The sequence below is a fragment of the Apteryx mantelli genome, chromosome 1 (genome assembly GCF_036417845.1).
Source record: "Apteryx mantelli isolate bAptMan1 chromosome 1, bAptMan1.hap1, whole genome shotgun sequence".
Classification (NCBI taxonomy): Eukaryota; Metazoa; Chordata; class Aves; order Apterygiformes; family Apterygidae; genus Apteryx; species Apteryx mantelli.
This window is the reverse complement of record NC_089978.1, coordinates 75148138-75159692: the sequence shown is the minus strand read 5'-3', so window position 1 is coordinate 75159692 and position 11555 is coordinate 75148138. Positions and strand designations below refer to the sequence as shown.

The 11555-nt window shown below is 39.1% G+C and overlaps 1 protein-coding gene across 1 annotated transcript in view; it reads left to right on the top strand.

Moving 5' to 3' along the window:
* The first annotated feature begins 372 nt into the window (after positions 1-372).
* Positions 373-11555, top strand: part of CFAP97D2 (CFAP97 domain containing 2) — a 29131-nt gene continuing 17948 nt past the window's right edge. The window contains exons 1-3 of the mRNA XM_067312770.1: positions 373-490; positions 3934-4014; positions 10938-11108. Of these exons, the coding sequence (XP_067168871.1) occupies positions 398-490; positions 3934-4014; positions 10938-11108 (345 nt within the window). The 5' untranslated portion in view covers positions 373-397. The remainder of the gene's footprint in view (positions 491-3933; positions 4015-10937; positions 11109-11555) is intronic.

The following is an 11555-nucleotide window of genomic DNA, read 5'->3' as shown; positions in this document are numbered from 1 at the left end:
TTCAATTAAGAGCTCAGCAAATTTAGCCTATTATAAAGTCTTTTGCATATTTATAGGACTGTATGAAGCATTATTAATAGCTTACACCACTGTCTTTCCTTAATCAGTGGGAGGTAGGTCTGACCAGTGAAGTATAACTGGTAATCTATTTTATATATGAATACAATATCCTCTGGAATGTTATAACGTTCAGTTCTTGTTTGCTATTCGTTAAATGTATTGTTCGAAACGCTACCACCAGCTATTCATTCTTTTTCTTAGCAGCGATACCATGACAACCACCATGTGACCTGCTACAAACATACCACAAGTCTCTAGGGCTTTGCTTAAAAAGGCTCAGACTGATATTACTCATACTTCAAAAGCCCAAATTCAGAGATGCTTTATTTTGTGTAAGATGCATCGAGCCTACCAGCCAGTTTTACCATGTGGCAACAAATATCTTCAGCTAAAATGGGACAAAGCAAAGTATGAAGAGCACAAGAAAAAGGTAGGTACCACTGTTTGATAAAGAGCAGAGGCCTTCACGAATGGCTAAGCTTACCCACAAGGTTAAAGCAATTCTCTATTCATTCTTAATACTGTTATGAGAGTTAACAATCAGGAATAAGTTACGAGAGATGCATTTTAAGAATAGCCTGCAAATATAGGTACTATCTTTTGCGACCATTTAAAATTATCATAACAATGTTCACAGATTTAGAAGTGAAAAAGATTCAGTCAGTCATCTGCTCCAAATCAGTAATAACGCAGGACTGCTCCCTTATGAAAATCCGTAAGTAGCGAATACCATCAGTGATGATTCAACTGTATTGCTATCTTAGGAAGACTGTGTCACAATATAATTAGCTTTAATACGAAGAAATAGTTCTTCATTATTTCCAGACTGGCTCTGTTTCATTAACCATATAAAAATATCTTCCTTCCTTCCTTCCATTGTTCCCATAATTTGACTTGCAGGTGGAAAAAAAGTTAAACATGAAGTAGAGAATTGAATTTGACATATTTTTCTAATCAAATTGACAATGTTTAAATAAATAAATTTCCTTCTAAGTGAATTAACCTCTTGAGAGGCTTGCTATTGTATATGAGCATGGCTATTTAAACAGTGGCTCTTTTAAAGCAGGGAACTGATGTTAGAGTAGTTGAAATACTCTACATACCCGTTGTGCATACAGAACTCCACTTTATTCAGTGTGCAGAGCATTTCATATATATGTGTGTGTGTGTGTGCATGCATGTGTGTGTGTATATACACAGACACACACTCTAAGGCATTCAGAGACCAAGAATAAAGACTAGTTAGATATCATAATGATATATAGTGAAGAAATTTATAGAGAATAAAACATTTACCAAGACTACTGCCCTATGATTAAACATGAGTGATAATTTCTGAGCTCAAGAAAAAAAAAAATAACTGTAATGTTGGGCAACAGATGGCTCAGAAGGGAGAGAACTTTGTTCCTTATCACAGGATTCCCACACAGATCAAGTGGTGACTGACAAGGTCTCCAGTGGCCAAAGAGTGGACTTTTCAGGAAAGTGTCTGTATTGTCATGCTGGCACACTCCTCACTTCCCACACTGGTTGCCCTGGTACCCTGCCTACTGCTGACATGAATTCAGGCTTGCTCTGGTGAAGGGCAGCTACCAGAGCAGTGGTACCTGTGTGGTGGGGTAGCTGAAGTCAGCAGGACTACTAAGCAAGTTGTCCTGAACCATACAACTCCCTGCGGCACCGGCTCTCGCTCTCCAAGAGTGATAGGGGCTTCCTGTAAGAAAATGTAAGGGCCTCTGCTTGGTGATGTCCAGACTTTGCATTAAAGGAGCTCACAAGTAAACCAGAGCAAGAGAGAAAGGTGAAAAATAAGGAGTGAGGAAGAAAAAAAGTAACATGTAGGTATACTTCATTGGAGATGGCAAAATCTAGGGATAAGTTATAATTCTCTCCATGATGCAGAAGTGCAAAAATGTGCCAGCATGTTTCTACGTACACAAGGGTGAATATCTGCAGTCTGAATAACTGTGTTGCTTTCTTAATGGAAGAAAAGAGTGGAAAAATACAGAGTTATGTCTCTTCTCTGCAATACTCTGCACAAAATTAAATATAAAACGGTTGTCCAAAAACACCATGGCTCCAAAAAGTGCCTCAATAGAGATCAGGATGGGCTTAAAAATATCAAGATTTACTTTTTACAGTTGTGCATATAAGAACAGGAGAGAAATTAGTCATATTACTTTCCAGAAAAATGAAGTTACTTTGATACAAATTTCACTCAAAAAAATTTGTTTCTAAAACTGCCTTTTGCTGTTCAAGTTTGAAACAATTCTATAAATTTGATATCTATAAATTAAAATCACAGCTTGCATAATTATCAAATTTGATTCTTCTTACTGGTTATTTCCACTGACTGATACAATAACAACCCTCTTTTAAAAATTGTATGTCTTCTTAAAGTTACTTTTATTTTAAAATAGTTTAATAGTATAGTAACCTAGAACACCTGAAGTGGAAGAGATAGCAGCAGAAGAAGCAAAAAACAATAAAATCCTCAGACATTTAGCACATTTAGTTCTGCTATCCAATAAAATCAACTGCTTAATGCTTTACAGACCCAATCCTGTTAAGATGAGCACTCTCCTATTGAAATCAGTGGGAGCTGAGAACAGTCAGCACCTTCCAGGATCACACCTTTTTAGAGAGACTGCCCCAAAAAAGCAGCTGCATGTTTTCACAAAAACTTGAGCAGTTAAAATGAATTTTAGAAAAATTTAGGAACTGCTAAACGTTGTCCCAATCAATTCTATAAATAATTTGCTGTGTTAGAAAAGTAATGAGATTGTCTTGGTAGAACATATAACAAATCTGCCATCAGGGATTCAGGCTTGGTCCTTGACTCAAAACAAAGCTGCTACAGAAAGAGATGTGAAAAGCTTCAGCTGGACTCAGGCTCTGCTTTGTTTGTGTCCTGCTCCATGGGTCTGTGTTATTGCTGTACATACTGCTCTTAATTGACCAACTCTTTTCTCATAGCAAGTGTTTCTCTTCTTGTTCTACATCACAGGGCAAATGATTCTAAAAGTCTGAGTCAGCCTGAGATGGAATAGTTCAAATATTAGGTATGACAGAGGGGGAATGTTTACCACATGCATTTCATGATAGAAATCATGGTATTGTTGTTTTAACCAACAGTCTCACTCCCTGCAGGACCCCAGTCAGAAAGAGTGGTCTCTGCTGTGTCTCCCCTCCACACCCCATTACCAGCTTCTCTCTGACAGGGTTTCTTCAGTCCAAGGCAACTCATAGATCATTCTTCTTCCTCATGTATTGCATGACTATTTAGGTCAGGCTGGAGATAAAGATTATTGTGCCACTGAACTACCAATTCTACTAAAATAATTAGATCCATTATTTGCTTTTCATGATCATTTAAAAAGTATTGCTAATATGAAGATGTCTGGGAATACTTTCAACACAAGAAGTCCTTTCCCAGTACTGCTTACCTCTTTCTGGCAACATCCCAAATTTGCATCCCCCTGGAAGACCTAATACAGTTTAGGAATACCTAGGGCTTTCTTGCATTAGCCACCTTTTTCTGCTGGGTCTAATAAGACCTGGCTGCCTTCTCTTAAGACCATACTTCTTTTATCATAGCATCAACACTGTGATAATTGGCTTTATGTATTTCTACATTTCTCCAGCATAAAGAGCATTTTGCATCGCCAGCAGGCTTCAGAACATTTGCCTTTAACATTTTCATTTCCCGCTACTCTTCTTTGGGCAAGCCTGGCTTTGCTGATATAATGAATCATATGATTAATAGTGTTACTGCTGGCTAACAGAGCAGAACATGGAAATTAAGAGATTTCCCATAATGATATGCAAGGGTATTTCCAACAAAAATGGATAAACGTTTCTCTTCTGTTGCAGATCCAGGCAGCCAAACCATTAGTGGACACAAGTACCCCTGCAACATATGGCCATCTTCATCTGAAGTTAGGGAAGCTTAAGGTATTACACTGGTTTCTTTCCTTAGCACTAGCATGCTTTCCTTCATATCTCCTCTCAAAGAAGATAAAGAGAAAATCCTCAGCGTATACTACCAGATGGTCAAAATTTCAAGCCCATTTTTATCTTGCTGCAGTGATTTTTGCAACAGGACTATCAGAATCCCTGGATAGCACACTCCCAGCCCTATTAAACAAGTTACTTTTTTCTTTATGATTATTGATACAATCAGACTGCTTCAGATTACCAAATACCAAGTGTTCATGTATCCTCCTAAAAGATAATTCTGCACACCATGTAAAAAACATCCCAAGTAACAGAAATAACACAGTCATCAAGATACAGAGCAATGAACTGAATAAAAGGATGTTAACATATCTGAAGCACAAGAAACAATGGGTAGCCTTGACTGACAGTTATCCTTCAAAATCTTATTGCTCTCAAGAGGCAAATTTTTATAAAAGATGACAGTGGAAAATAAATTGTTAACTAATTAACTCTGCTTACTAAAAGGAAACAACAACACCCCCCCCCCAAACCTGAGACAATAAAAAATTACATGCAGCTAAACTTTATCAATGACTTAATTTACAACAGAGTGCCCTTTAGGCAATGGGATCAGAGCCCATGTAAGGACCTCAGATTCATTCACTTAAAAATGTTTATCATCTCACTGCATGACATAATAATCCCCAGGCAACTTAAAATTATTTCACTATCAAAACAATTAATTTCTCCCCCATGCATAAAATCATATGCTATATTAGGACTTGGATTCTGTTGTTAATTTTTTCGTATTACTGTAAAAATAACACAGAAACAGTTCCTCTGAAAATGGAAGTTGAATATATACACAGCAACCCCACAGGTTAACAACAACAACCACCAAAACTCACTAATCTCAGGCATGTCCATCTGAAATACAGGTCCTGATACCTGGAAGTGAGACTGTGGTCCTAATCTCTTTCTCATCCTGCTTCTTTCCAATACGTTACAGAAAGAAAGAAAGAACAAAAAACAAACTGTAACATTGCAAGTAAGCTTATCTTCCAGAACCAGTTCTCTTCTTCATAGTCATTCTCATCAGGGTTGTTTAGAGCCTGATGGGATTACTTAATGCACTGTTTTTAGGTACATTTATACTAAAATGTGACCAGTATCTGACCTGCTTTAGTTATACAGCCTAGCAAACAAGGCAGATGCACTAGATTCCCTACAGCAACCTGCTACTATAATATGAGCCATTCAAAACAATCAGAGCAGGATGAGCAGGATTTCCTGCTCATTTTATATAGGACATGCAATATCTTTAGATTGCTTAGAATCAAATACATTAAAAAAAAAAAAAGAAAGAAAGAAAAGAAAGGAGAAGAATAAGAAGTAAGTATGCTCAGAACAGTACTATCCCTTCAGTAATTCTCTTTTGGGAGGCTTGTGAGAGCATGATGTTGAAGTCCAGCTATGAAAAGAGTAATTTCCCTGCCTTCCCCCATCCACCTTTTCTCTGGTTACCTCCAACTCAGCCATGCTGGAGATGGCATTCTTGGGACACAGATAACTGAAGTTTCTTCCCTGCACCTCTCTCCTGTTCCTCTTCAATCCTCACAAACACACTTTTAGCATGGATTTGTGTTCTTCAAACACCAGTATGGTGGGGTTTTTTGTTTTTTGTTTTGTTTTGTTTTACAAATTAGGCAATGCCCCAGGATATACAACAGGATTCTCCCTCTCCTCTGGATTCCTTCAATTCTTGTCCCACTTTTGACACTAAGGTATTTTGCCCATTACACAGTTTAATTTCAGACACACTGAGATTATTGAGATCATTAATACCTTCCATCTTAAAATTGAAATTAAAAAGGCTTAAAATCATGCTAACAATGCATAGAACTAGCATACACTGCCTCACACATCTTTCCCCATTTGTTCATTACACCCAGTTGTTGCTTCTCCTCTTACATGAGCCTGAAACTCCTCCAGGACAAGAATGGCCTGCAACTGGACCTAATCCAAATCCCACTGAAGTCAATGGAAAAATTTCCATTTGATCCAAAGCCCACTGAAGTCAATGGAAAGGCTCCCATTGACTTCAGAGGAGTTTGGACGAGTCCCATCATGTATCTGAACAGTGTCCATTACAATCCTTGATTTTGACTTTAGTCTATGAATGCTGCTATAAACACAAATGATAATGATGATTCTGGAAAATACTTTGACAAATATTTATAGAAATTTTGCTTGCACTAAGGAAATACATTTGCTAATCATGCAGGTTGCTTCTGTGGTTACAGGAGAGTGTTTGAAGGTCAAATTCACAGCATTTCAAAGGGACTTTTGCCATCAGGCCTCCACTAAAATGAGTCTGAAGTGATACAAAGGGCTCTCTCAACACCAGAGTGAAACTTTACCTGAACAGTGTTTGTCACACTCTGTGTAGAGGAAGAAACAGCAACTGTGAACACCCAGTTAGGTAATCATAACATCACTGCTGTTTGCTATAGCCTTGTAAAAACAGAAGCATTTCTTTATCCCTTCTGTACACAAAGTTGGAGGAAGATCGACTTTCAGGCATCGAAAGAGACAACCGTTTGCTGCTGAAGAAGATGTCCTGCATCATGAGGACAAAAGGACAAATTGACAATAAAAATGACTATAAGGCCAAAAGGTAACATCATCAGCACTATTTGCATTTAGTTATCAAGTTACTTTCTCAGTGACAAACATAGCTAAGGATAAACTGCTCTGCAAGGACATGTATCTAAAGGCAGCCTAAGGTACAATCAGCATTTCAGGAAGCCATTTGCTTGCCCTATCACAGGAAATCCAACACCAAGTCTTTTTCCTCCTACCCTCTGTTGAAGAGAAGATGGCTTTAAATTAGTTTTTCTGCTTAATAACTGAGGGAATGCAAAAAGAGAACATTGCCCTACTTTAAGGGAAATAAATGAAGCAAACCTATTATGTCTCAGCAAAGCTGTTGTTGCTGCTGAGTGAGTCATTGCTGCTGACTTTGCCAGTTGTTTCTTCAGACACCACTGGAAAGAGGGAGATCCAAAGCTTAGTGATGAAATAAAAACAGAGCAAATATAGAATTAAGAAGAAAAAAAATGGAGCAGGAAGGAGGCAGAAATCAAGATATAATTTGTTGCTCAAGGGAGATGAAGCAAAGTATGCCTTGAAGATTTATCAGTAGAGGGAACAACCTTATATTCTTTTGATTCACGAGGAAATACGCACCCCCAGTACAGCAAACCAGTCAACAGCAGAGACAGCCTTTGGAAGCAAAGGAAAAATTCCATGTTGTACAGCAGAGAATGGTTTGTGTAACTCAGGTGGCAGTTGTTATCTCTTGTGACTCATTTACAGACAGACTAGTTCATGAGAAACTGATTGCTCATTAGACTCTAACATGTCTCCAGAGAGCAAACTGCTGCTCAGGTTCAAGTGACCTAGGTAGAACTTGCTACATTTCATGGTCAGAAATATCCAGACACTTGCACAATCCCTTGGGAAGACAGAAATTATTTGAAATACAGTTTTTCATGTCCACATCATGCAAATCCACATTATAGCACTTATGTGTTGTCACTGATAAATAATACCCAAATCTGCGCAGGTATCAGTGAGCATCAGTTAACTACATTGCTGAAGATATGACCCCACAAGTGTAAGAGGAGAAGAGTAACCTCCCTCCTTCTATTCCCTCTCTCCCTTCTTGATCCAAGCAGCAACCTCCTGTTGCTTCCCTTGGATCAACTCTGGTTTTCATCTCCATTAGGTACTTAAACTCAAGAAAACAGCAGAAAACTAACCCAACAAAAACAAACAAACCTGGATAGTTTTTCTGCCATTTTTTGCAAGGCCCTGACAAATTCCAGGGCTGGTGCAAGGGATGAAGGAGACCACACAGCTGGAAGCAGGGGGGAGAGAAGCAGGAAAAGAAAGGAAAAGAGCAAGGCCTTCCTTTTTTGGTGGCAGCAAACTGCTATGAGATCAACTTAGCTGCCTGTGAAACTGTAGTCTAAGAAATCACGAAAAATTTGCAAAGAGCTTGAGGTCATATGCTTATCTCAGTTGTCTTCATATTTCTCAACTCAGTTCATGAGGTTTCTACAAAAAACAGAGGTCAAAACCCAAGTGACTAAAAATATTAAGTACCACAGACACCGGTCATGCCCTCACCTTCAGTATAGCACTAAAGCAATTTCAAGACTGGAGGACTGGCTTAATACAAGATGAAAGATTAAATATAGCATTTTTCCTCTTGTCAAATGTACCAAGCTTCCATATAGTCAGGAATCAATTTAGAAGACACTTCTTATCATCTTTAGAAGGACAAACAGATTGAATTGTGAAGGCTGGTTAACGCAGATTCAAGGAGGAGGAAGTCCTTGTAGAAGAGGTATAAAGCCTTAAGAGAATTTTCCTCTAACACAAGATTGACAGCTGTTTCATATTCTGGGTTCCCAGGCTTGGGAACAGTAATAACTGTGAAGAAGTTTGATTCTGTTTGTATGTTTTCCCCTTTAGTTTAAATAGGGAAAAACGAAAGAAGGAGCTGCTGAGAGTGAGCCAAGAAAACCGTGCCATTCTGGATAGAATTACAAAGTCCGAGCCTCAGTATCAAGTTCAGAGATGGTATGAGGATTGGCAACAAGCTGAAAAATACATGGCCAACATTGCGAGATATCCTCGTGGGCAGTGTAAAGCACAAAGCCAAAAGGTAGCCCTGAACTTCTGTTCTTTCCTTCCCAGTTCTTTCTAGATGGGAACTGTCTCTATAGTGCATTTTGCTGTGCTTTTGTGCTAGAGATTAACTGCAATTGGCAGCCAGTTGCACAGTTAACAACTTTCCATTTATACAGCCACTTTCACCAAATGAATCCCAGAGCGCTTTTCAGACTTTATTAGGCTATTCATAAGTGCTTTAGTTTCTACAATCAGATTGTCCACCACAGAAACACAGCACTCTCAAAAATAAAAAATAAATTAAAAAAAAAGGAGCAGTGGCTTAACAGTTCCCTGAGAGACAGAGCCAAACACTGTAGCAATATTTAAAGTGACCAAATGGCAATATGCATCGAGGACTCCAAAATCTATCCTGACCACTCTGTGAAAAGTAATGAGCTTCTTATTTTCATTAGTAATACAGGTGAGTTATAAAATCAGCTAGGTGAGGTATTAGCAAGCTTTCCCAGAGAAAGAAAACAGAGGGACTTTAACCTTTCCATGTCCAAAATCCCTGGCTCAGAGCCAGGGACTCAGCAACTCAGCAACTCCCAGCTTTCATTCAAAGTCGCAGGGAAGCTGCAGCACTGCCCAGCAGGCGGGAATGAGCCGGTATCAGCTCTACCCTCACCCGTCCCTCACCATCACCTCGGGCTGCTGGGCCTCCGTGGTCGTAGGTCTTGATTTGGGAGGTTTGTCCTCTGTCATGTGAGTATGATTCAATGTCTATGGGTGTGGCACAGCCCCTGCATTCACTACCCCACCCACTACGTCTAGCCTGAGGTCACCGAATTAAATGTTTTTGAAGCCTGTAGTTTCTCAACATATGTAAAAAGGAGATTTTTCAAAGGCGCAGCTCATCCAAATTTGGCTGAGTCTTCCAGAGGACAGTAAGTGGTATTTCTTTTATCCCAGGACTATCCCTTTGCCAGGTCTTTGGTTCTCATTTTAATTCCAGAGGATTTGCTCAGGAGAAGCAAAGCACTTGAAAGACAGAGCAAGAAAAATCGCTTAGCATTGCAAGCAAGAAACAGACCCCCCCCTTACCAACTTCTTCCTGTCCTAAGACCATTCCTGAATACAGCTGTATCACTTTTGCTAAAGCTTCCCAAAACTATTCAGTCTGATGCAGCAAGCAAGTATAGAAAGCTTCAACCTAAACAGTTAAGACTTGACAAAGAAATAAGCAACTAAAAGAGAAGCTTCTATAATGGAAAAATAGGCAGCTTTAATTACTGTGGGTGCATCTTACAAACCAAAGAATTATATTAAAAATAAAGGTTGTAAAGTTAGGTACTCCATAGTTAGGAAATACCAAAATTATGGTTGTAAGATATTTTTCAGAGATTTCTCTCTTGGCCAAATATTGACTTTGGCAGATTTTAGTAAATGCATAAGCAAATTGTCATACAGAAGTAAACACATCATACAACCCTCCCCACATCATCTGTAAGTCTCTGCTCCATAATTAATAGGTACTAAAACATCTCTAAGAAGTAGCCACTAGAAAGTATTTTCTCCAGTCTCCAGTTCAGAAATGGTTGAGCCATTTTGAAGGACACCTGAAAGGTAAATAAGGAAGCATGATGCAGACAGCTGCAGCAGACTTCTTCAACCAAACAGAGGAAATCCAGCAAAGGTACAGCTGAAAATGGGATTATGGGGAATAGTTGGCAAGATTTGCAATAAATGGTGCTACAGGTTGATCTCTCTATGCTTATACAGTTAACTTGAAACCAGTTCAGGCTTAATTTTTAATAAATGACAAGTCATGCTTCTTCCCATCAACCATTCCTCTTCTCTCTGTTGCAATTTAAAGCTTTTTATTGGCCATAGGTATGCCATTATAGCAGGAGCAAGTGGGAGTATTTATATAAGACCATTCTTTATCAATCCCAACTGAAAACTGAGGAAATATGTTACCTGAATCAAGCTACCCACTGGGCTGCCTAATGGAATTTGCTCCATCTCTAATGGCCCAGGCAGTTCTAATGAACAAAAGGAAGAATTCCCTTCCTTCGCCCTGGAAGAGGACAACAGCAATATCACCAACAAGCACACTTGTCACCTTTCTTTGCTAACTGAGCTTTGGTGCCAAGAGAACATCCCTGAAAATATCACAGAGTGTTAGCAAATCAAGGCATTGCCAGGGTCTTTATTTTACATGCATTTATATTGATTTCTCTCTTTTCTGACAGGAAGAACCATTTAAAAAGCAAGTATCTAAACAAGACAGAAAAAGAGAGAAGCAACTGAAGGAAAAAAGCATGAGAAGGAAGATGAAGGGTGTCCACCATGGAAAGGGAAGAGATCAACTAGAACAAGACAGCACTCCAGAAATGGCACACTTCCCCCAGTCCCCTGTGAAGGTAATTTGGAAAGTAGCAAAGGTCTTTTAATTCATACTCTCTCTTGGATTACTTAGATTAACAAATGCTGTAGCATTTGGAAATTTTACTGCCCTCAGCCTTCTGCCTTGCCCTTCTGCTGAAAGTCACTCCTTCCCTGGCAGAGCAGACCAGCAGAACAGGGAGCTGTGAGTCCACTCTGTGATTGCAACCCTGTGCATCAGCATACTTGGATTTCAGTGGTTTTAAGTTAAATACTCCTGTTCTTATGCATGTGATAACTTCCAGCAACAGAGAAGAGTGGACTTATGAGAGCAGTAACCTCTTCAATTGCACAGCTAAACTCAGCAGGAATTGTAAACAGAGCTCCTGTATGAGATGGGGTGCCTGGGAGAAACACATGGAAGAGCTCACAGAATAGTTTAGGATACTGTGATTTTAAGCATTCTGCAGGAGTGTAGATTTTAG